This window comes from Calonectris borealis, chromosome 10 (genome assembly GCF_964195595.1).
Source record: "Calonectris borealis chromosome 10, bCalBor7.hap1.2, whole genome shotgun sequence".
NCBI lineage: Eukaryota > Metazoa > Chordata > Aves > Procellariiformes > Procellariidae > Calonectris > Calonectris borealis.
This window is the reverse complement of record NC_134321.1, coordinates 22,437,453-22,463,407: the sequence shown is the minus strand read 5'-3', so window position 1 is coordinate 22,463,407 and position 25,955 is coordinate 22,437,453. Positions and strand designations below refer to the sequence as shown.

Here is a 25,955-nt window from a genome sequence, read left to right as displayed (position 1 = left end):
GTTGCCTCTCAGCAGTTGTAAAAGTCAGCAGCTGGACAATTGATTATTGCTGTTTGTTCAACAAGCCCCACCTTACCAACTGCATGTCCTTGTACCATGGATGCCAAGAACAGGTTTAAGCAGCTTTTCATCACGGATTCCCTGTCTTTCCCCAGGACACTGCGAATATCTTAAACTTCCCTTTCTTCTCCCCTAATCCTCTATCTTCAGGCCACTTGCAGGTCTTTGTCTGCTCCAGGCCAGATCTGAGCCAAATTCTCATCTTCTCTCTTCAGTGGTGGCTCCTTCTTGAAGTGTCTGAGTAGAACCCATAGCCTTCAGTTTAGGCAGGAAGGAGAGCTAAGGATGGTGTGTTTTAAATTTGCCTGCTGAGGTGAGGAGGTACTTTCATTTTTCTAGAAAAAGAACTCTCAACATCTGTGAGTGAACCCAAGCTGCCAGGGATGCAATCATCGGCTGCAGCCAAAAAGATGGCAAAAAGGCACTGATGAAGCATGGTGGTGAGAGAGCAGGGCATTGCTGGAAGAGAGGATTGTGCCAAATATACAGAGTCCTGAGAATATCCAGCACTTACTTGAGGCAAAGATCCTAGGAAAGAGAAGGATGCAAATGCATAATCAAAGATACAACTGGCATCTGTATTGTACAGAAGGCTGATAGCAGTTGCTGTCTTTATGTTTTTCTGACTGCATGTACAACGACCTCAGAATGTGTTTCTGTGATCTTCTCTAGTAGGCTGTTCTACAGTACGCAGTAGGCCTTTCATATTCGGACGAGAGAACACTGTTAGAGCAGGGAAGTACCTTTTTTGGTATGAAACTTAGCTTTTGTCAAGGTGCAAGTTAGAATTTTTTTGTCACTTCCTGTTTTCTCTTGAATTTTTCAGGAACTGTTGGCAGCACGTCAAAATATTAAATATAAAGGCTGTAACATTAGGGTGTTGTCAACGTATGTCAGCAGTGACAACAAGGAGGTTTTGATGGTTGCCCCCGCTATTCCTTATCTCAGCTTACTCAGTAGAGAAATCCAGTTGAGCTCCTCTTCTTTTTTTGTCTCATGTATTAACTAGAAGGGTGAAATAAAGTAGGGTTCCCTACTTTAGTAGGTAAGTGGGTAAGTTAAGAGGAGGAAAGAGAACAAGTTGTCTGGGTTTCATCTTACCTCTCTTATCTCACAGTTTATCTCCACTCTGTTTTTATTGTTACCGTCTAACTAGTTACTCTTTTAGCTGTCTGTGTGCATAATACAGTTGTTGCAACTGTACATAACTTTTTCACCTTTCTGATTCCTGACAGTAGGGCAATGCGTATGATTTGCGAGATTGTTGTACTTGTAGTTGCTTATGGATGCTGAACTCAGTTGTATTCCTCAATTTTATCTCCCCTCCTCCCTCCTTTTTTCAGAATGTCTCTGTGTCTTCGCATTCCTTGTTCCCTTTTTACATCAAATGTAAGACTGTTGTCATTTATGTGCCACAGATTTAAAAAAAAAAAAAAAATCCAAGTATCTAAATCCTATTAGATTTCGATTGGGTATTGAGTTTTAAATCTTACTGATGTTTAAATATTTTGAACCTTTGAACAACTGGACCTGCACAACTGATGGCATTGATACAGGAATGACAACGGTTGGCAGGAGGGAAGGCAAGGATATATATGTTGTCATTGTATACGTTGTCAGTGAAAGAAATGTCCATGAACTGACCGAAAGATCCCTTTGTAGCAGAGTGTAAGAGGCCTAGAGTTGTTCTGCTGCAGAGTTTGCATGTGATGGTAGGTGCTTCATATAAACCAAGCCTTTTTCTTTGAGTTTGTTGTTACATGTTTCCTTTGTAGCTCCTGGTCAGATCTGGGTTTAGGTCTGTAGCAATGTTAAGTACTTACAAATCGAGCTAAGGCTTTTCGGAGTTGCGCTGTGAGTGAAAACACTCTGAAATTCAAAGTTTATCCTTTTGGGCATCCCAAAATGGACACTTAATACTAGTGGAGATCTTTTTTTTCCATGAATTCTATTACTTTAGCTCTTCATCTGTAACAAACACCATCTTCTTTTCTCTGACATGTGAATGTTTGGGATAAGAGGAGCTCTTTTTCTTTTTTTTTTTTTTTTTTTTATTTTGGCATGGGTGCTACACAAAAGGGCATGAGGAGATGAATTGGAGGGTTCAAATAATTTGCAACAAAGGAGGTACAGGACCACACATGAAATAAGACACTAATAGATATTGAGAGGTTCAGTAAAGGAGCGTTTGGTATTATGTACTGAATTAATTGTTGGTGATTTCAGGGGAACAATGTAGGTCTTTCAGTATAAGCCTTTCCTGTACCATAAGGGGATGGAATTAGGATTGCTTGGAAGACCTTTATTTTGGCATTTCCTGACTGATTTGCTTTTTGACTTTGCAGCTTTAATGCGACTTTCTTTATCTTTCGTAGAGGTGATCAGGAATATAGGTGGTGTGCACAACCACTGGAGATTAGTTTGGAAACGGTCTACTAACATGGCAAAAGGTGTGCACTTGCACTGTGTAGTTCTGAACATCAGCTTCTCAGATGTTTATAGAAGGATGCAGATTTATGAAGGAAATAAACAACCACGCTTATTTTCACTGTTCCTTTTTTATTATTTTTTTTTCTTTTTGAAAACTTGGTAATGAATCTGGCTACTTGGAAATTTAGCAAGGAGTATATTTCACTGTTCAAAACTGTTTCAGACTTTGGTTTTGCTTAGTTTTGCGTAAGATGCATTTGGAGTATAATTTGGAGTTCAAGCTGCATTGAAGTTGTGATAGCTGGGGAAAAAAATATACTGAAACCTTTATCTTTGACCGTGAGTGTGCAAAAATAGTACTCTGTGCAGATTAGGAAGTACGTAGGGGGTTGTTCATGTCTCTGCACTGGGAGAGGTTTATGCTGAAAGGTAACTGAGCATAGTGGGGGGGAGGGGGTGTAGAATTTTTTTTTTGCTGTTTCTTATTTTGTTATGATTAAAATGTTATGTATTTCATTGTGTACTAACAGTACTAAACTTGCTACCCTTTTTTTACAAAAAAAACCCAAACAACAAACCAACAACTAACACCCCCCCCCAAAAAAAAAAAAAAAACCCAAACAAACCAAAGCGCCAAGATCACTGATAAAAATAGAATTTCTTCGATGAATGCTTTTTATTGTAATTCCTGTTGGGCCACTTTTTCTTAACAGTACAGTCTCTGCTAATGCTTGCATGCCATATCTGGCTTACAGGACTATTCTTTTGGCCTGCAGCTAGCATCTAGCCACCTTTCTGAAGGCCCCTCAGGCATTGATTATCTAAATTAACATGATGGTAAACTGCTCCTGTGACACCAGAGATGTAGTGAGAGGAATCGTGCATATATTACTGATGATCTGTTTATGTGCAGAAAGTCAAATGCTTTCAAGACTCAGGCTAATTTTGCGGATGTGGGTGAACTGTGCCATGTATGTGTAGGTTGATCATGTCACAAGGGAGAAGGCAGTGCAGTTTTCAGATGCTTTCAAAAGAGGCTGTGAGGTCTGTTGTCTCAGGAAGAGAGAGTACCACTTTATAGCAAAGGATATTGTAATTTTTCCTGACTCTCTCAATTTTTGTTTCTTAGGCCGCATCAATGGAGCACATTCAGGGAGCTTGGAAGACTATCAGTAATGGTTTTGGACTCAAGGATTCTGTCTTTGATGGCCCAAACTGTATTTCACCTACTATTGTTCAGCAGTTTGGTTATCAACGCCGAGCATCTGATGATGGCAAAATATCAGATACTTCCAAAACTAGTAATACTATTCGTGTTTTCTTGCCCAACAAGCAGCGCACGGTGGTAAGTCTACATTACCTTTATGTAAGAAATGTCGTACTGTTCCCATTGCTAACACTGTGACGTGTATCTGGCAAGAGAAATGCCAAGCTTCACAAAAGGTCTTATTGTGATTAAGTGTGTTGCGTCAGTTTGTTAATTCTAGAAGACATATTTTGAAAGCAGTGTATCTGTATTTTGAGAACCTGTATTTCTCTACCTCTATTTCTGTTGTATTTTTCCAATATACATGAGCAAGATACTTTGTTTACATATTAACATTAAAAGACAGTAGTTGGCTGACCTAAACAATGATGCCTGTGTGAAGTAAAACATGTAGTCATTTCTGTCACTGTTTTCTTCACTTGGATGCCCACAGTGAAGTGTGGTAGTTAAAGCTGAAGTGAAACTTCTTGAGGGAACACTTCTATTAGATTTCTTGGAGCTGAGTGTACTAAGTCATCTTATGCAAAGTTCCCTGAAATCTAAGTTAAGCCTTTTTCTGTACTTAGGGTAACTCTATTTGCCTGCATTTCTATTACTTTTATAGGTTACCTACTTGTATGAGTGCTGTATAAAAATCCTGTTTCACAGAAACTTAGTATTTGTAATACTAAAATAGCTTCAAAACTTCCTTTGCGTAAGTACACAATAGTTATATATATGGCAGAAAACGTGCCTGCCTGGCAGGCTGGCTTAACGTGCGGTGAGTTAAATCCAAAGGCACAGCAGTCTGTTGTTACATCATACAAGTAATTTTTATTTATCTATTTACTAACTTCAAAAGCGAACAGCTGTGCAGTTTTACTGGAACTTCTAAAGGAAAGGAGAAAAAAATGACTTTATTTTTCCCCAAAAAAGCTTAAACAAATTCTGCAATTACTGACTAAAATATTTTCCTTTGGTCACAGGTAAATGTGCGAAATGGGATGACCTTACATGACTGTCTTATGAAGGCACTTAAAGTAAGAGGTCTGCAGCCAGAATGCTGTGCAGTTTTTCGACTTCTTACTGAACCAAAAGGGTAAGAGTCTGGAATGTTGTATGTGAAACTTTCAACTAGAGAATGTAAAACTCTTGTTTTTACAATAGCAACGATAATGCTTTCTTCCTCTCTCTTGCTAGTTTCTTTTAAAAGCACAGTTTGGTTGTGAACACTTCCATGTTGCTTTCTTTACCCTCCTCTAGGGCAACTCCTTCAGCTTCCTGGGAATTAAAAATTTTATTTTTGTTTTAAAGCTAAATATTAAAAATGCTCAAAATCGAGGGGTATGCTCAAGTGCTTGTAGTGTCTTAGAGAGGCTATTGTCATACTCAAGGTGAAATGTTGCGATATGCCCTCATATTTGAGGTGCATTTCTCCTCTGCATTTGTACTTGGTAAACTTCAGTGCTAGTGATTCTTAGCCAACTTAAATGAACGTCTCCTCTCTGTGCTCAGTTTTAAGGCTCTACATTCCTCTACAACTTTTCAATGTTTGGATTTAAATCTCACTTCAGATATTCCTTATTTTTTGTAGGACCGGGGATGCTGCTATTAAATACCAAATGATTCTTTTACAAGCTGAGGGAGTGAAGGTATCTCATGGAGTTAATACATTTAACTTCACACCTCGTAAGGCTTGGGCTTAATGCTCTTTTAAGCCTCAATCATGAGGCAGTCATTTGTGGGTTTACATCTCTATGTAACTGAGTCCATTCTGGGGTCACCAGTAACTTTAGTGCTGAAGCAGTAATACGGCTTTCATGTCACTTAGTCTGCCATTCATAATTTCTTATGTTTTGTTTATAAGGGTATTTCTGTGACTCCATTATAGCTTCTAGGTGTCTTATTTTAAATAATCTATATATCTAAATGACTTACATATTAAAAAATAAACAGAAAAAGAGGTGAATTGTTATGTTTTAAAAGTTGCTTCTAATTTTTTTAAGTGAAAGATACTGAAATATAGCTCACTATGAGAGGTTAGCCATGCTTTTTTGTATTTGTTTTCAGTTTACTCAAGAAAACTCACAAAACATAGATCATTGATTAGGCCAGACTTCTTACCTCCTAAGTAATTTTGTTGTCCCCATTTTCTCTTTCTTTCAGAAAAAAAGTGCGTTTGGATTGGAATACAGATGCTGCCTCCTTGATTGGAGAGGAACTGCAAGTGGACTTTCTTGATCATGTTCCACTCACTACACACAATTTTGTAAGCTTTTCCTCTTCTGTATTTTGATGTAAATTATATCAATTGAACCACATATTCAGTCAAAGAATGTTTTAGGCATTAGGTACTTCTGGCTTTCAAAACACAAGGGGGGATTTCAGAAGTGATGATTTCATTCCTTCACCCCTACTCCCCACAAATTAGATTGGATAAATATCAATTTGCAATGAAATGCCGGAATTCTATTTACATTTAGTGATTCCTAGGTGTCAGAGACTTTAAAAGCTCACATTACACATGTTCTTCAAAAGTCTGATGATTGCCATTTTTATTTTATATAAATATATATTTCTGAAACTGTCATATTAAGAAATCGTGTCTTTAAAGTCCAGAACTTGGATGTAACTTGCATTTTCAGTCTCTGGCTCATCAGTCAAAAAAGGCTGGATAAGTTTGGCATCTTTATTGGACTGTTGATAATTGTACTGAATGTACAGGGGTGCTGTTAATTCTGCAAGGTCATCATGTTGTTTTGTGAGTCTTGTAATTTGACAGAGTGTTTTTTGGGGGGAAGAAAGGCTTTAGATTTGTAGTTCCTTCTCAAAAATGGATTATTTGCTCAGTATAGAGCAAATAAATAGAGTTGTGGTTTTTTTTTTTGACACAGAGATAATGCCTAACTCTAACAGTTTTACCTTGCATTATTTTGTTCTCCCTGGGAAGGAATTCTATTCCTATATTCTAGTCTTTTTGTTGTTTTGTCCCAGAAATATATTGTGCCAAGTGGCAAAACTAAAGGATTGTCATTTACATCCATTAGAAAGGTTAGGGTTGATTTACAAAAACTGAAAGTAGCTTTGCTTCTACTTTTACATTTTTAGAAAACTACCAATAAAATCATCTGCACTGGTCACCAGAAAACTACTGTTTTTCTCCAGATCTGGAAGAAGCTCAAACTTCGAGCCTTCTTCCACAGTATGCTCTGGAGGAAGAAATGCTTTGGTTCATTTTAATCTTTTTTTGTATTTCAGAAGCTTTAAAAAAATGTTAGATGCCGTTTAAAAAAGTAGAATTTCCTTAAAATATTTTATTTACTAAGGAATTTATTTCTTATGCAAGGGGTATTGGTTAGTCACACAATACGCATTTTGACTAATAAAAAAAAATGAGGTGGTTCTTAGGATCTGATCCTCCTTCACCTCCTTGGTGATACTAAAAACAAACAAAAAACCCAATTCTTGGCCCACCCGATTCTGTCACCTTACTGAGCACAAAATAGTGGTTTTGAATTTGACAGAACACTTTTCTTTCTTTCTTTCTTTTTTTTTAATAATCAGGTAAACAAAGCCCTAAATGTTTGTAAGCCTTCCAGATTTCCAACCAAACTGGAAAGATATGCAAGAATACTCAAGTGTGGTTTTAAGTTCAGTAGCACTTTGGGGGCACCGATTACATTTTAACATGGTATTTATTTATGTCAAGCTTTGAAGATGTTCATCTCAGCTAATGAAGAGAAGCTAGTAGCTTGGATTAATCATTTAATGTGTTTTCTAGGCTCGGAAGACATTTCTAAAGCTTGCTTTCTGTGACATCTGCCAGAAGTTCCTGCTAAATGGGTTTCGGTGTCAGACATGTGGTTATAAATTCCACGAACACTGCAGCACTAAAGTTCCAACCATGTGTGTCGACTGGAGCAATATCAGGCAACTCTTGTAAGGACTGTTCCTTTTTAATAGCAACAGTAATTCTCTGTGACAGACAAGCATCATTTTTTTTAATCTCTTATCGTAGAGATAAATTTGGATTGTTGGGAAGTGTAGTCACTTTCATCAATATACAGAACTTCTGTATTGATTTCGTAAAACAGCCAGCAATGATTGTCTATTCCCAGGTGAAGAAGGCCGTTTACATTAAATGCATTTTGCTTTTGCTGTAAATTTTAATATTCTGGGACAGGCAAATAAAGATCTTGAATGACCAGGCAGTTGCTATAATGCCCTCTGTTTCAACAGAGTAATAGTAATTCCTCTCGCATAACATTTTTGTTAAAAGAAAAAAAGGTGATGATTCAGTTGTTTTTTTAGCTGTTGGAAGCATGAGCGTTCAGAACTACCACAACTTTTGACACCCTGTTGAAAATGCATGGAATGGTGAGAAAACTGAGGAAGGATAATACTTTCCTATTGTTGATCAGAAAAAGTTGAAAATTATTATGTTAGAAGAAGTCCTTTTATGCAAAAGTGTTAAAACCTGTAATTGATTTTATGCATCTTACTTAGTGATTGTATTTTTTTATAACTAAACTTGGTCATATAGTTATGCATTTTCTCATACTGACTAATTGTTAGAGTGTAGGATGACTTGTGCCACTTGGTGCTACCAGGATTTAATAGAACTTAAAAAATTTAGTGTTGAATACCCTTTCAGGAAAATCTGAAGTCTGATGTAAAAAGATTTGTATCTTAAGTTTAGAAAGAACACATGGAAGTTGTCTTTGGGAGTCTGAAGACATAGTTTTTAGTCATACCATACACAGAGGAAAAATACTATGTGAAGGTAGGAATGTGTTCATGACGTTAATTATGCTGGAAGGGAACAGCCCTTTAAATTTTCAGCTTTAAAGAGCATTGTACAGGAGGTAGTGTAGCAGTTGAAATTGTAATTGTTTTTGTTGATATTTCAGATTGTTCCCAAATTCAAATATCAGTGACAGTGGTGTCCCTGCACTACCTCCCTTGACAGTGAGACGGATGCGGGAGTCTGTCTCCCGGATACCTGCTAGGTAAGCTAGTATTTCCTGTCATTTCTGTTTTGGGAAATACAGTTGTTTAAAAACAAAAAAAAACAGAACACCCCCAACTCCTCAAAAATAAAACAATGTTATAGAAGGTTGGAATAAATGTGCAAAAGGCAACACCACTTCATCACAGATAATATGTAGTGTCCTTTCTTGTTCTTGGAATCAAGCAAAACATTGATTTGGGATTTTATATTTTTAATTTTTAATCTTTAAGATTTTAAGTGAGGGTATTAAAGGTTTTCTGGAGATGTTTGTTTTCCTGCCTAAGAAAAATCAAGGCTCCCTTTGGTATTTTTGTGAATTAATTTTATTTTATCTGATCAGGTAGTGTACATGTAAGCATTTGTGACTTGTTTTGTATGACTCGCATACATAAATTAAAATAATGTTCTAATATTATGATGACAGATAAGAGTTTAAAGAGAGAACAGTGGAAACTGAAAATACACTCTTCCTAAAGAAAATTCCGAGACCTAAAGAGACCGTTCCTATAGTTTTAAATGCTAGAATAAAAATTGCTTTCCTTTCAAAGGGGCCTGTCTTCTGATCCTAGTTTGTGCCTGTATTCTTTTCCTTGAAATTCTAGAGGCTGAAGAGGGCAGGCCATCTTTTGTTTTTTCTACATGCCTTTGAAAAATCTTGGCCTATTCAGGAATGAGGCACAGAGCACGTAGCTGACTTGCAAATGGTTCTATGTATTTATTTATTTATTTTAGTGGGAGCTGCATCAGGAATTGATCTTATGTTCTCTTTGCCATCTTATTCTATTTCCAGTGTTGAACAATGACTCAATAACTTGATAGTTTTTTAAGCTTTTTGTGAAGGCTGGCTGATTTCAGTTAAGATACTTGTGTGATTTGGGATAAATAAAGTTTGAGTGACCTTAGCTGTGATTTATAACTCTTTGTTGAACTGGATTTTAGTGTTGGCCTCCTTTTAACTGGTATTGGGTTTCATGACTTCCTTGCTGGCTGTTCTGTGCGAACCATTGAACAGTCTTGCAAACCTTTACAAATTTAGGGCTTAGCAGTAAAACTAGCTCTTAAGCTATGCATTTAACAGGCTTGAAATGAGCAGTTTGTTTAAATTTCACAGACCTGAATCAACCCAGCAGAGCCAGTATTTTATCAGTATATTAAATGTGATTTGATGGGGATTGAGGTGAACTGTGGCAAAATTTATAATGGCAGAAACAGACTTATGTTAAACACACTAGATAAGTATGTGAGCTGACAAGATCTTCGAGTTTTTAAATTTATTTCCTAAGTTAAACTGGGAATGATTCAGCTGACCAAATAGTTTAGTTAGTATGTAAGTGCCAACTTTTTCTCTGTTTGGGATTCTGTGTATATTGCTTTTGGACAGGTTACATTGAACAGTATTTTTCAATTGCTAGAAGGGAAAAAATAACCACAACTTTCCCTTTCTCTCTCTTTCCTTCTCAGTTCCCAGCACAGGTATTCTACACCTCATGCCTTCACATTCAACACATCAAATCCTTCTTCTGAGGGCTCCCTTTCCCAAAGACAGCGATCTACATCCACACCAAATGTCCATATGGTTAGCACTACAATGCCTGTAGACAGCCGGATAATTGAGGTAATACTGGTAGGGAGGGAATAGCATAAAGTTAAACTAAAATTGTGACTGGCCATCTAATAGTCACTGGTTGGTTTTTCTTTGCTTTCTGTCATTTGCTTACTTCTTGCCTTAGTTGGCTGAGTGATGAAGAAATATAGGTGACACATTTGCATAGAAAGTTAATAGTTCATTCTTGCAGTCTTTATCAACTTTGCTGAAGTTCTAGGTAGAATTTTGGTGTCTGTAAAGATGTGGGGGAGCTTAACAATCAAGTTTCACAGACCTGAAAAGAAAATAAGCTCAGCTTTGCTGAAGAAATACTTACTAGGCATATCTAAAAATGTTCTTTCAAACTTAGAAATCTGGATTTGTTGGGAGGCTGGTGTTTATTTTAAATCAGACTATAGGTACTGTAAGTCTGGATGTAGTTCTCGGAGTTCAAATATTCAAGTCAAAGCTTACTGGCAATATGTTTTCTGTTACACCTATACGGAATTAACAGCGATTCTGGGCTAGTGTGCTAGAGCCATCTGTATCTGAGAATATTTCTGCTGTTACTTGCTTTCAAGCACCTTTTTCTTTTTTTTTTTTTCCTACCTTAGACTGGCAGTAGTGAGAGACAATTCTTTGAAGTCAGGCCTAAAGTGGTTTTTTGTTTTGTTTTGTGATAACCTTAAGAAAATAAGGGAGTGGTGTGCAGGAAAGGGTTGCAGAAAGAAAGTGCTGAACTGCAGAACTTCAGAGAGAGCACTGTTTGTTGTTTTTTTGCTCTGGAATAGTTTAAAAACTCTTTAGGCCAAGCAAAAGCCTTTGACTGCCGAGTTTACTTGCATCTTCAGCTGGTAGTTTATAGGCTTCTATGGAATGTGAAGACTCTCTGAAATGGGCCAGAGACGTCCTCTGGACCTTTGGTGGAACTGAAGAAAAGTGCACTGCAGCCCTATGAAGCTTTTTTGGTTAGAAGCTTTGTGTCAGCTGGGTTTTATGAGGAAACATACCCTCCTTTTCTCTTTGGTTTTCTTAGGCTTACAGCCTTTTTTACTGCTTCAGAAGCCTGGCTGACCATCTTTTATGGCATGAAAAATAATGAAGCACTCAAGAAAAAGAATGTGAATTATCGAACTTTGTAGTGTGATGAGCCTTTAAGGAGACATTGCTTTCTTTATCCTTTATGCATAGCAATAAAGACAGAAATGCTTTCTATTCTGGCTCTTCATAACATCATAGGGACTGAATAAAAATAGCTAGCGTCTTAAAAGCAATAGCTGCTTTTCCAAAAGGCTTTAAAAAAAAAGTTAAAAACAAAAAACACCACAAAAAAGGTAGTAAGACCTTCTAGTATGATATGAGAAAGACTACCTTAATAAAGTGGTTTACCAAAGGATGGATACTAGTGATCTTTTGGGTTTGAACACGAATACTTAAAAGTTTTACTGCACTTTATTATCATGTATCAAACAAATTAGGTTACTTTTTCTTTCATTTATCCTAACATTTAATTTTTTTAAATTTTTTTTTTATACTTCCTCTGTTCTTTTCTTTTATCTCTTACTGTGTTGGCCTAGAATAACAGCCTGAATGCTTCTCCCAGTTCCTGGTGCAGACGATTTTGTTTGAGGGGAAGAGTAGGTATTTTCTTGGTGCCTTTTGTTTTCTTGTGATTAACAGGATTGCTATAACTTGTAAGCCATGGCAGTGTCCACATGAAATGTTTAATCTGGAGTTGATTTGATGAAAATCTTTATAGCATGTTTATACTTAAATATTGAGGACACTAATTGGAAGTGGCAAATTGATAGAAGAGCTTCATTTTTAGTTTAGCTGGATGAAGCCATACTACTATGAAATTTAGTGTGAATTTGAATAGGCTTGTATTAGAGATGCATTTGGTCACACAGTTTTTAAAGCAAAACCTTCTCAAACACATCTATTGTGTGGCTTTTTTCCTCTGGAAACTGTTGAATATAACTGTACAAAACCCTTAGATTAAGAACATAATGTTCTATTTTTATTTCACATCAAAGCAAAGGTGACAGACTACAGCACTGTGTATGGTATTATTTGTGTTGCAAGAACAGCTCTAAAGTACACTGGTTTTGGTTCATTTGCTGTAGGATTCATAAGCAAAAAAGAAAATACATCAGGATTGAAGTTCAAAAATACTTTTTTCTTAAATAAGAATTATTTATACATAAGTATGAGAACAATTTTAAATTACTTAGTTATCCTTTGCCGGCTTACTTGAAAGTAGTTACATTCTCAGGCTGATGTACAAAAAACATCACTTATTATTAATTCAGGTTCTTAAAGATTTTTGTTGTTCTCAAAATGGACAAAACTAGTAACTTGGAAGAGTTCCTCCTTGGTAGTTTATGCAGATTTTAATCCAGTCAGGCATAGCGGTACTCTGCAAGAATACTGTGTATAAAGTCAAGCCTGGGAGAATGCAACTAACTAGCTAAAATGATGTATTTCATAAATGAATCTTTACTAAGGATAATCTAAGTTAATTTGAAAACTGTATGGTGGAATGTAGGCTTGTTCTGTCCTCCTATGAAATCTTACATTTATTATTCTACTAATTAGTTAGAAAGTTTGAATTGACTTCTATTAACTTTGACAGTGTTTAACATTGTTGTAGTGCATGTTCTTGCTTTGTACTTATACAGTACCTGGATATTTTACCTTTCCTGTATGTACTTTGGGATAATACATAGCAGGTGAGAAAAGTTGTAAAGTCATGTTTGTCAGAGCTTAGTTTATCTTGTGCATGGCTGTAGAATTGTGTTGTAAAGTGCCTGTGGCATGAGGTGAGAGTTGTCGCACTGTCCAACTAGTGAAGTGTGTAAGAACATGCTTTTCAAATATCATCAAACTTTCATCTGTGGAAAAATGTTTTGAAAATTACATGTTTTTGTATTAGGGTACTAGATGTAGCCTTTTTTGGGTTGAAATAGTACGGTAGAGATATTTCAAAATGTATATTGACTTGGAATATTTTAGGGGCTTTTAAAAGTTTTCCTACTTGTAACCCAAAACATTTTTGAGAACTTGTCCTCTAGAGATGCAGGACTATTGCAGGAGCTATGTTCAGATCTGAAATACAAGCATGTACAAAAATCCAGTGGTGGGAATGCAGACAGTATTTCTGGTGTTTCTTCTTGTTACCTGTCTTTCTTTTTTTTCCTCCTCTTTTTTGGGTAGTAATATCTTTTAATATGCTGTGAATATTTTTAATGTAGTGTAAGAATTCACAAACTGCATGTTTTTTAGCATATAGGATTGTTGTAACTAGAAAATAACCAAGCTGATATCTTTTGGAGGGTGTTGGTCAATACTGTATCACACTTGACCAAAACTGTCAGGAACGATTTCAATGCTATTTCTGCTTGTTCCTTTATATGTTCTCATATATTTTTTAACTTTATCTATCTCCTCTGTTTTAGGATGCAATTCGAAGCCATAGTGAATCAGGTATGGTTTCAAAAAATAAAATAATATATAATATTACTTTGTGTTTGTTTTCTGATTGATAAATTTTTTGGTGTTTATTTTTATATTTAAGCTTCGCCCTCTGCTCTGTCTGGAAGTCCCAACAATATGAGCCCCACTGGCTGGTCTCAGCCCAAAACCCCAGTCCCAGCCCAAAGAGAGAGAGCCCCTGGATCCAATACACAAGAAAAAAACAAAATTGTAAGTATGGCAATATTTGGGTTTTTGGTTGGTTTGTTTGTTTTGTTTTGTTTTGTTTTTTAATATATTAAACTAGGGTGGGAGTAGTGGTGTGTTGGGATAAATTTCTGTACTTAAAAGGCAATGCAAGCTGATGATAATCTTGGATTGCTCTGCACTGTGTGTATATAATAGCAGTATAATTTTGACTAACTTGGGAAAGATAGCACTATTGCCTTGCATTATAAATACCCAGAACAAAGTGTTTTGGATTGAAAATTAATTTCAGACAGTATTGTGAAATTATTTTTCAGTACAGATTCAAGGATTACCTTTTTAAATCTTCAGAGGCTGTGTCTTTTTTATTCTTTTTTAGTATGTTTAAAATTAGCCTTGTTATCACTATTTGAACTGTATTGCTACAGCTTCCATAGAAAATGGATATTGATAATGCCATCATTTTCATAGTAAAGTTAGTTAAAATGTCTCAGGGAAAAATGGATTTAATAAAATGCAAGTTTTCTCTTAAAGGCTTGATTTAAACTTGGGGGGGCGGAGGGGAGAAGGAAAAGTTAGAATAATAATGAATAATATCTCAAATTTTTTGAAGGCATATAAGATGTAAAAATGAAAGTACAGTTGGTTACTGGGACTCAGAGTTGTTAATCACTTAAACATCTTTTTTGTTTATTCCTTTTAAATATGTAAATGAGTTCCTGAATTTTAGTATTGTAATTTTGAAAAAGTCAGTAAGTTTCTTAAGTATTTCAGATGTCTTTAAATAGTTGATTATAAAATATTTGTTCCTCTTAAGATCTAAGATTGGGGTTTAAGTTTCTAGTGCAGAAGTTAATGATAGCTTCTTAAGCAGTTAAAGCCATCCTTTTTTTTTTTTCTTTTCTTTTTTCTGTAAAAAAACCCCACCACCCCTCATAAATTGACGAGAAAAATGAAAGTCCAAAATGCAGGACAAAACCCTCAAAGTTTCAGCGCATCTTAAAATTGTATGAAGGCAGTTATTTAATTCTTGGTGTGTATATATAATATATTTGATTAAATACTTAGAGTAAAGCCATGACAATTTTTGTTCCAGAGGCCTCGTGGACAGAGGGATTCCAGCTATTACTGGGAAATAGAAGCAAGTGAAGTCATGCTTTCTACCAGAATAGGGTCAGGTTCTTTTGGAACTGTTTACAAAGGCAAATGGCATGGTAAGTTCTTGACAAGTTTGTTACCACCTTCTCAAAATGTTGATACTGTAGGACAGCAATCCAGAAAAAGGTAAAATTGTTTTAATGGTGCTTATCTGCCACTAAAAGTACTAGGTGAGAAATATTAATTTCCTAATATTAACAGCGGGGAAATTAAGGCAAAGAACAGACATCAAAATCTGAATCTCATAACTGCCATCTACATGTTCGCTGTATTGGAGCCAACATTGTTTTCTTTATTACCATGTTCTACAACAGCTTGTTTTCTGAAAAAATTTCACTTCCCATTTGCAGGATTGAAATAGCAGAATTAGCTAGGAAATTTCACAGCTTGGTGTTAAATTAAATTTACCTTTTTTTTTTTTTTTAATACCTCTGTGGTTTAATTAGCATTGTTATATTCAAGGTGGTACGGAAAGGAAATAAGGATAAATTGCTTTTACTGTGGAGTTTTTCTAAGGAGAAAATGGTTGATGTGAGAGTTTATGATATAAAGTTAGTTTATGATATAAAGTTACTTTGAAAAGAGGCATGCTGCAGAACTACAGAATTATGTTCCAAATTCAGGGCTTGTGATTTAAAAAGAAACGCACACAAACCCCTCCAGGCCGTAATTTAAATAGTGTAATTGTCATAAAATAAGCTGACAAAAAAAAATCTGGAAACTTACCTTCCACCCTCTATTTTTAAAGCATAAATACTTGTATGTCTTAAAGCCCATTGATGTCAACGTCAATGGAAGGACTATTCTTATGCTTAAAGTAATATTCATGAATAGTTAAACTGATTTTCATTATATAAGTGAAATGGAACACAGAAATCAAGAGGAAAGATAGGTTAAGTAAGATTTCGCTAAACAAGGTAATAAATGTGAATTTCTTGTTAATATTCTTGAATTTCATGTTAATAAATACTCTTCGTGTATCAAGAACTTTGGTTCTTCCTATGTGAAACAGGAAATACATATTTACATATTTACAAAGAACCTTCAGTTGTGTGCACAGGATGGCTGTATAGCTGTCACCTAACTCGGTATTGATAAGATTCAATATCTGATTTGTGGTAACTGTTTATATTTCTCCTGATTTCTCAGGAAAGTCGAAGTTAAATTAATAAATTCTTTTTTTTTTTTGTAACCATCATTTGCAGTGTGGTCTTAAAGGGTTTAAAGGGTTTATATTTCTTGTGAGTCTTTTCTGTGTAAAAACTGGGAGTTCATAGTGCACAAATTAGTGAAACTGCAGGCTTTTTTGGAGTAACCTATTCTAATAGTACAAATGCAGCAATAAAAATGTCTTGGTGAAGCTAAATGAAATTAATCGAAGTGGGCGGATTGCTGCAAACGTAAGTAAAAATTCTGTATTAAGTTAGAGGTGTTGGGTTTTCTAACATGCCCAACTAAGAAGGCCTGTTTGCAATGAACCTTTGGAGAGCACCTGTGGAAGATTGTGTAGAACTTACATGCAAACCGTATTAGGTTTCCAATAAGCTTCCCTGATTTAGTCTTCCAAAATAAAAATGAAACGTCAAGGACAGTCTTGCTCTGAGGAGCGCGTGTCTCGTTGAACAGGTATCTTGCACTTCCATATTTTTCCAGATTGTTCTGATGGTTAAGTACTAATTTTCGTATTTGCACCACTTCTGTTACAGACCCCATTTGGATCCTGTAGTGTCCTGTAGCATGCTTCTAAATTTAAAAGGCGGAAAGAGACCAAGGCAGTTTAAATGGGTTGGAAGACTACCTATCATAAACACTCACATTTCCCCTTTGACCCTGGTAATCAGTTCTAGGGTTTTGGTGGTTGGGGGGTGGCGGAAGCTGATTTGTCTTCAGATTGCTGCTAAACAAAACAAGTGCTATTGTGTATTTGTTTCTGTAGAGAAAACTGCTTGGGAAATGCCATCAAGCCCAAAAAAAGTATGGCACCTGGTTCAGTAAGAACAGTGTAAGGTTAAAAACATCTTTTCATCCGTGGAGCAGGGATCATAATGGAGAATATATTGAAAAATAATCTGAAAACATTTGGCCTGTAATCAGTGGATGCTGCATCCTTGCCTGGTCTTGGCATAGCTCATAGCAATATATACTTCAAGTATTGGTAGACTATCTGTTGGTCTTGCATTGTACATCAACAGGAGTTGCAGTAGGAACTGGCTACTTCAAAGCCTGTGATTTTGATAGTCACATGAAAGTGTAGTCTTTCTACTTGTTATGTTCTCCTGTTCTGGTCTGCATCAGAGAGATCTGTAAGTTATAGAACGTTATGCATGCTGCAAATGTGAGATGGTTCTCTTTATGAAGATGCTAGAGGATGAAATAGGAAGTATATTGCATTTACTGAAGTTAAAAGGAAGGTATAAATGTATAATAATGTGTTCAATATTTGTGCATCTTTGTGACTTCAAATTAGATGTCAGATTAAGCAACTGGTAACTACAGTGGAAGATAGTGCAGTTCACTCAGGGTACTCTGAAACTTTCAAGAACCAGTTTGCATGTCCTGCTCATACTTTGTTGGCAACGTTTTTTTTTTTTAATTGAGCGGTTAGTATTCCTAATGTACTCAGTTGATCATTGTATTCTAGAGACATGCTAACGTATTTTTCAAACATATCTTGGAAAAGAGACCATATTAAGAAGAAAATAATTAGTGATTGTGGTAGCAGAGAAATCTGTCACTCCAGGGATTTTTTTAATGCAGGCGATGATTCTGTAATGCTAAGTGTCAGCAGCCTTTAACCTATGGGATAAGCCTATGCTGGAGTATAGCATCTCTCAAATCTTTTTACTGCATGTGGACTAAGATTGACGTTTCAGTTTTCCTAAGCTGCTTTTACCTTCCTGTGACAGTATCAGGGCAGGTTTATCCCCCTCTTAAATTCTAAAATTCTGTCCATCCGTAGTTAAAATGAATGTGATGTTTACTTCTTTCGCTGAGGAATCTGTGGGTCTTGCTGCTAGTGCTTTTACTTTTGTTAGAACAGTTGGCTTCATTCCACTATTGTACCTTTGTTGAGTCAGTTCAGTTCTACTGTTTTCTGGATGTACACTGTAAAGGTTTTTACAATTTTATTCTCTGGAAACAGTCTCTAAACAGATAGCACTGGATCATTATATATTCCTCTCTGTATTGCCCTTTAACAGATACTGAAGTTTAAAGCAAACACTGGCACTGAAAGCAATTCAAATGAAGCTTTTAAGTAAAATTTTATAATGTATCAGCTTAAAGAACAGTAAGATATTCTTACCGTAATCCCCAAATTTGTTATTGAAATATTAAAATCAGTTATATTGTTCATGATTTTTCTGCTATTCCTGGATAGAAAATTTATCTCTCCCATTCCTGAAATTTAGCAGTATTTAAATCTAGAAAGCTTTTTTTTAAAATAGAGTTTATATTAAAAAAGGATGTGTGTGTATATATCTCTATAGGTTTATATGTATAAAACTTTAATATAGAAACTTAATTATATAAAACTACAAAGGTGTATACATATGCGTGCTAAAGCTGGGTAAAAAAGCGAAAATGATGAAACTTTGGATACTGTTTGGAAGCCGAGAGACTCTGATGTGACTGTGCTTGAAATAATGTGCTGAGAATGCACCTACACTAGAATACTTTCCTTTTCAACAACTATTTGAGATTTTAGGAGCTTCATATCCTGCAAAAAGCATACATGTAGTTCTAGCCAGCCACAGCTGTTAAAAAATAGAAGGGAAGCATGTGAACAATTTAATGACTTTCTCCATTACACTGAAATTCAGGTAAATGGATTGCTTGATACTATGGAAGTTTCTATGTCTGCAGGAAAATCTTGACCTATGTACAAATTCGTAGAGGTGTACTGTGTGTAAATTAGGAATTTTAAGTATGTTGTATGTTAATGTTATTTTTTTTGGGGGGGAAAGAAAAGCTGCATTTTTAGTAACTTTTACTTAAATATATTTTCAGGGGATGTAGCAGTGAAGATACTAAAGGTTGTAGATCCAACCCCAGAACAGTTCCAGGCTTTCAGAAATGAAGTGGCTGTATTAAGGTGAGTTCGTAGTTTCACTGTTAAATTCTGTTCCAAGGCACTGTATTTGACTACTACCCCTCCTTTAAGCCATCTTGCCCAATATTCTAGGTTTGATAGACACAAAAAGCAGATCTCGAGAGAAGAATAAAAAAGAGATCGTATAGTGATACTTCTGAATATTGTTGTGGAGCTGTGAGACAGCAATCATAATTCAGAGTATTTCAGTGGTTCTTCACTGTTTCTGAAAGTTGTCTTTTCAGATAAATAGTATATACTAATCCATAATTGTTCAGGTCACATTTGGCATGCAGTAAAACGTGAGGATTCATAAATTGTGCCATAATTCTCATCACCGGAGAGAATACTTGAACTGTACCTTTTTAAAATTGCAGCATAATTCCTTTTTTTTTAATTTTTTTTTTTATTTAGAATGTATGCTCTAATCTACATAACTGTTTTCTGCTTTCAAATACTGTTTTTGTAGTGTCTAATTAACTGTCTGTAATGTTAATCGTGGAACTGAACCAGTTAGATAAGAACTATCTTCTCATCTGTTAATTCCTTCACAGTTTATAATGACCCTTTAGTTTCCTATTGGGATTCAGTCTTCTAAAGTTGTCACTTTTTCACAGCTTTCAGGGTGATTTCTGTTATTCCAATAACTTTTTCTAATACCACTTGCAAGCGTGATTGTTGGTTACTAATTTCAAAATCCATGAATTTTCATGACATCTTTTTCTTAAAGGTTGATTTTAAATACTTCCTTGGAACTAAAAGAAAGTATTTTAACTAAAAAGCAGAAAATCAGCTGATTTTATTTAAAAATTATAAATTGGCAACTGTGGCATACTTTTATTATTTTTAAAAACAAACTTTACACACACATCCACTTAGCAATGATTTTGCAGGAAACTCATGTTTTTGGACTCAAAAGCTGAAATATGTTCCTTCAGTCAGGAATGCATTTTTAAAAGAACTTGAAAACATTTTTCATAAAGATACTAATTTCTCTCTCTGCTACTTCCCATAGGAAGACTCGGCATGTTAATATTTTGCTCTTTATGGGCTACATGACTAAAGATAATCTGGCCATTGTTACACAGTGGTGTGAAGGAAGCAGTCTGTATAAACACCTGCATGTTCAAGAGACCAAGTTCCAAATGTTCCAGCTCATTGATATTGCTCGGCAGACAGCACAGGGAATGGAGTGAGTAGGATAAAGAATGCTGGCTATTTTCGTTCTTGGAGTGGTGTTTCCCTTCTTTTCCCCAAACCCTAATATGTGGAGTTACTGCGCTAAAATAGTAACGGGTCAAAATGGTATACCAAGTAAAGGTTTTGTGCAGCCTTAATTCAGCACTGTTGTATTCATTCTTACTTTCATTTAGTATTTCTTTTCCCATAGATTCTTGCCTTAGTTCATGTTAGACCACTAGTCTCTTAACAGTCAGCCTTTCCGTATTTTATCTTCTTTTGTAGCTTGAGGTCTTACTGTAATGCACTAGATGAGATCCTATTCTAAACATAGAATTAACTTCTTTTTTTTTCTTCTGTGTTACTTACTATAACATTGCAGTGTGTGGCAAAGACTAATTTATACTCATGGTGCTCCTGTGAGGTGAGAGGATGGCTGTTCCTATTCTACAGCTGCAGGACTCACACATGCAGATGTATTTTGGAAGCATTCTCCAGATGTTTGAGTTGATACAGTAACCACCTCACTTCTCTTTCAGAACATGTTTTAATGTTCATAGCACAGAAGATGCTGACATTGGCCGACGCTGTCAGTGCTCATCCATTTTGTAGATCAGGACCCAGGTTTCCTGTCAGACACCCAGAAAACTAGGGACATATATTGTGACTGCAAATTAAAGCAGTTTGTAAAAAGTAAACCTTAGCATAGCGTACAAATTTCATGCATATCAGGACAGCACCCAGTTTTCTAGGGCATTATACAGTTATATAACAGTGATGCCACTCTCTCTCTTCCTGAGATTTATTTACTGCATTGCTTCCACTTTCGGGAATGCATAAGGCAGGAGTCTTCAGCTAGTGCTTGCTACGTTTCTCTTTTCCCAAAGTTGATGCATCCTGTAAATTGACTAAAGCAAGAGGTCTCTGAAATGGTTGAGTATGTAATAACTGTCACAGTGTCGTATCGGTACATTGAAAGGCTAAGTTTATGTGAACAGCCTTCAAAATGGCACTTTTCTGCTTTTTCTTTCGCAGCTATTTACATGCAAAGAATATCATCCACCGAGACATGAAATCCAATAGTATCCTTTCATAAATTAATTGTATTTCCTTTCATGTGAGAGTGATTTGTTGTTAATATGGAGCTTTTTGGGGGGTTAAAATAGCTGTTTCAAATGTATATAACTACTAATGAGCAGTTCCTGTTGATGAGTAAGAAGTTACTTTTTAGCCAGGACTTTCTTAGAACATACGTGCTTGCTTACCAAACTGTTGTGATAAAGATGAAAAAAGATGTGCAACAGTTGTGATCCGAAAGTGCCTTATTTTACTTAAATGGTGCTTATGCAATTCTCTGTTATCCAAATGCTATATTGGAGAGAAGCTGCACTCTTTATTGACGGGAGATAGGTGTGCCTGTGCATGCTGATGTATGTGTGCACATATGGGCTTTGTTACTGTTTCCCATATATTTTTAATAAATTTAAAACACATTCACATGACTGGCAGAAATGAAGCCAAAAATCTTACATTAAACTCAAGAAAAGGTAACCTTTTACTGCCATATTTCTTGCAAAAATATAAATTTAGTAATGCATATGGAGTAAAAATATTGTGAACTGATGTCTTTCGGCTCTGAAAATGCCTGCTTTTGAAATTGCCAACAAGAGCATCCATGGAGCTAGCAGCACAAATTGTAACTTCCTTTCATAACATGTGAACAGAATGTTTTGCAAATGTCATCATAAAAAACCACACCAAATTCAGTAGCTCTATAATGTAAGGGGATTCCCATTTTCAGTTAAGCTAGAAAAATAATCATTTTAGTATATAGGAGGTCGGTATAGTATATTCCTGATAATGATGATCATTTTTGTGAAATAAATTAGCTCTTCTTCTGACATGAAAATGAGAACTAGGAGTCTGTCATGTTTATATTTCTGAATCGTCTTTTTGAACTTAAAACATTGTTAAACGAAATTGTAAAATGATACCTTCTTAAAATAACCCCAACAAAGGAAGTGCTAGCTATCAATCTTAACAGACAAATCTGTTAAGTAGATAGATTACATACAGTACAGTGTATATTTCCAGTTGAAGTAGTTAAATCATAGTTAAATCTCAGAGATCTGCCCGAGAGCTTTATGTAAATAGATTTTATTTTGATAAATACTTGTAATTGTTTCTTCTTAGTTTTCTTTTTCGAGTTGTGATGTCTTCTATGTTGTTTCCCTATGTGTCTCTTGACACCAGTTATTTAAGTACCTGCAGTCATTGATGTTAATTAACACAGTTGATTTCTATCCTAACTCACCATAAAGAAAAATGTACAAATAATGCTGAAACATCTGGTCTTCTTTAGTCTATGTTAACTCTCTAAATATGGATGCCATAAAATTACTTTTCTTCTGCTTAAGATACAACTCGTAGCAGGTTTGAAAAAAATAATCAGCAATATTCTTGGATAGTTGGCTTGCATTTGTGATAACCTAGCCAGGCATTTTGTAATCATGTCAGAAAATTCAGAATTGTTTACTCAAGTTTTCTACAGAATTTCTTTAACAAATGTTTAGATATATTTCTTCATGAAGGCCTCACAGTGAAAATAGGAGACTTTGGACTGGCAACTGTAAAATCCAGGTGGAGTGGATCTCAACAGGTGGAACAGCCCACTGGTTCAATTTTGTGGATGGTGAGCAAAACTTTTCACTGCTTTTTAAATAGCTGGCTTTCACTCTTAATATATGTTTCGTCACTTGAATACTATTTTAAAGCTTTAAATCTAAATGAATCAACATATGCTGTTAGTACTGTGTAGACTTTTATTCCAGTTGTAGGACAAGTTAAAATTGAATAATGAAGTGCTGGAGTACTTAATTGTCCAAAGTAGACACCGTTCACCCAAGGATTCTCCTTTTCCTTTTTGGAGTTATTTTAAATATTCAGGGCAGAGACAGGGCTGTCAGTGGAACTGCAAGGAGCTGTTCCGAGGGGAGAGCAGAGCCTTTCTCCCACTGTAATCCTGCCTTTCCCCAAATGGGCTTGTCTCACTGGAGAGCAGGCTTTAATCTGCTTAATGGTGGCTTTGTGGGGTCGGTTAGACTCTATCTTTCTCCGTGTTCTTCGTTGCGGCCTCTTCTTCCCCTGCTCCCTGCTTGGGACTTGGCAACATCCCTTCTCACACACACTTGCTGATCGCACATTCGGCAGCTTTGGCAGGGGACTAGGGAAGGGATAGGGAGTGCTTCTTGAAGTACGGGAGTGAGTGCAATTCAGCTTTGGTACTGTGGTAAAACGTTTATATACCAAGATACTGCTGTTAGGCCCACTACTGCTCCCTACCCTGCGCCAGAGAGTTGTGGTAGGTTTTGAGGGAGCTCAGAAGAACTGTAGCAGATGAGTGTCAGTTCAGGTACAGAAGTTCTCAAGTTCTACTGCAAAGTTTATGGAGTTTGTTTTGGAAGTGTACTGCAAAGTCCTTGTCTGAGAGGATGTTCCCACCAACTGCCTTATGTTTAGCTTCTGCCGGAACTTAAAAGGCAGATCCACAATTTTCCTTCCAAAAATCACCTGGAGAAAATCTATTTAGTAACTTTTCAAATGTGCGACTTCAGTGGGGTAAATGGAAAAAGTGGAACAGTGCCTGTTACCAGGTTAAAAGGCATCATTAAAATTATGCAAGAATGTCTTATTTAGCGCTCAAATAAAATATTTTGTTGATGTTTCACTTGACCCATTTTTGTTAATATGATGCAGTTTACTTAAATTCAGTATGTAGACTGATCAGCAGTATTTTCTAGCTCCCAGGATAGGGCACGCAGCAACATTTGTGGCATGTACTTCAGGGACGCATATTCAAATAAAAATGACTTGCTGAATGCTACATGTTAGTATATTTTAAATCTTTAGATATTTAGCATTTAATGAGCTGCAGGTGTTACGTGAAACAGGTTTTCCTTTTAAAAAATTATTCTTTATTACTAGGCTTGCAGCCTTCGTTGTTACTTAAGTATTTGTATTTTGAGAAAAGTCATGGCCAAGATTTGTTTGTGACCTATAAAATACACAAATCACCTGAAACAGTTACAAAAGTAGAAACAGTTTTTTCTTTAAAAAAAATGCAAAAAGCCAAAGCTTTTTACAGCTTTCCATAAAAGGATTTAAAACTAACTTACCTAATAGTATGCCAATACACATGAAACAGATCTTAGAAAAAAAACTCTGCATTTTTGCTCATTGCAGTTTTTTTCATTTCAATAATTTATATACCATCTTTGCTGAGTCGTCATTACGTAGAAGGGGAGGTTGATTCTGTTTCCTTGAAAGTTGATATAATCTCGTACTGGGTTTTTGTTGTTGTACTGTTGTACTTTAACTAGTACTTTGCTCAGTAATTCTGAGGGACTTCTTTAGGGGGAAAAAAAAAATCTTAGTCAACAGGAAAGATATTTTGATGGTTTATATCTTGTTTTATTAAATCATTCAACATTGTTTCTTTTAAGTTCTTTAGCTTCATAATTTTGCTTTGTTTTGCAAAGATGCGAGAATGCTCTTGCACTTCTTCCCTGATCTTCAATATATGCTATTTCATATTTGGCTTTCATGTTTCATGTAAATGTTTTGGTATCAATTTTACAAGAGATTAAGTCTGTATTAGAATTTTGTATTTTCCCCCGTTAACATCGATACCTGTTTAAGAACTGATGGTGAGAGACTCGGACTCAGTTGTACGTAGATGTAACAAAAGTCAATATATATTGCAAATCGGAATAATAATAATTTTTCTAATGGTAAAATGCCCGTTGAATTAAAGGATTGCTTTTTTGTTTACTCTTAATTGTATTGATTTTTTTTAATAAGATGTAGAGTAGCACTGCCCGAACTTTTCCAGAGCCTTGGCTAAAACTCATCAAAGCTTCTGAGGTATCCTTTGTTCACTAAGTTTTGGTTGAGCTCACTGTCTGCTTTCCAAGTATTTTCCCCTTCTCTTGTCTCTTCCGTTTCTAAGTTCTATTAATATTGCTCATAATTTGTTTCTTTTTTCCTCCTTCTACAGGCACCAGAAGTGATACGGATGCAGGATAGTAACCCGTTTAGTTTTCAGTCAGATGTCTACTCCTATGGAATAGTATTATATGAACTAATGACAGGAGAGTTGCCATACTCCCACATAAACAACCGAGATCAGGTACGAAACAGTCTTTGAATGCTGCATTTTATTTCTGGGCATAGTACGTTTTGTTGTCCTTGAGAAATGTAAGATAAAGACAAATGCAAAACAAGAATTGAAATGTTGTTTACAACATGATTTGTTTCAGCAGGCAGTAAATCTGTGTAATTGAATGTTTACTTTAGTATTGACAGTGACAGTTACTCAAAGGAAAAATTTTTTTAATAAACATTTTAAGTGCCCTGTTAATTTATTCATGGGTTAAAGCTTTGGCTGCATCAGTAAAATCTTGGTTTATATATTTGCGGTTATGTGAAATTTCCCTTTTGATATTAAATACGCTGT

At 35.7% G+C, this 25,955-nt stretch overlaps 1 protein-coding gene across 6 annotated transcripts in view; it reads left to right on the top strand.

Moving 5' to 3' along the window:
* The window catches only part of RAF1 (Raf-1 proto-oncogene, serine/threonine kinase), a 46,072-nt gene that overhangs the window by 16,422 nt on the left and 3,695 nt on the right, over nucleotides 1–25,955 (top strand). For 3 of the 6 annotated variants that reach the window (XM_075159380.1, XM_075159381.1, XM_075159384.1), the window contains 14 exons: nucleotides 3,620–3,835; nucleotides 4,723–4,835; nucleotides 5,903–6,005; nucleotides 7,518–7,675; nucleotides 8,647–8,745; nucleotides 10,209–10,362; nucleotides 13,791–13,818; nucleotides 13,910–14,037; nucleotides 15,110–15,227; nucleotides 19,180–19,264; nucleotides 20,277–20,453; nucleotides 21,476–21,522; nucleotides 23,014–23,132; nucleotides 25,497–25,628. In XM_075159380.1, coding sequence (XP_075015481.1) covers nucleotides 3,629–3,835; nucleotides 4,723–4,835; nucleotides 5,903–6,005; nucleotides 7,518–7,675; nucleotides 8,647–8,745; nucleotides 10,209–10,362; nucleotides 13,791–13,818; nucleotides 13,910–14,037; nucleotides 15,110–15,227; nucleotides 19,180–19,264; nucleotides 20,277–20,453; nucleotides 21,476–21,522; nucleotides 23,014–23,132; nucleotides 25,497–25,628 — 1,668 coding nt within the window. In that variant the 5' untranslated portion in view covers nucleotides 3,620–3,628. Of the gene's footprint in view, nucleotides 1–2,435; nucleotides 2,511–3,619; nucleotides 3,836–4,722; nucleotides 4,836–5,902; nucleotides 6,006–7,517; nucleotides 7,676–8,646; nucleotides 8,746–10,208; nucleotides 10,363–13,790; nucleotides 13,819–13,909; nucleotides 14,038–15,109; nucleotides 15,228–19,179; nucleotides 19,265–20,276; nucleotides 20,454–21,475; nucleotides 21,523–23,013; nucleotides 23,133–25,496; nucleotides 25,629–25,955 lie in introns of all 6 variants that reach the window. The other 3 variants (XM_075159385.1, XM_075159386.1, XM_075159382.1) reach the window with 2 other exon arrangements.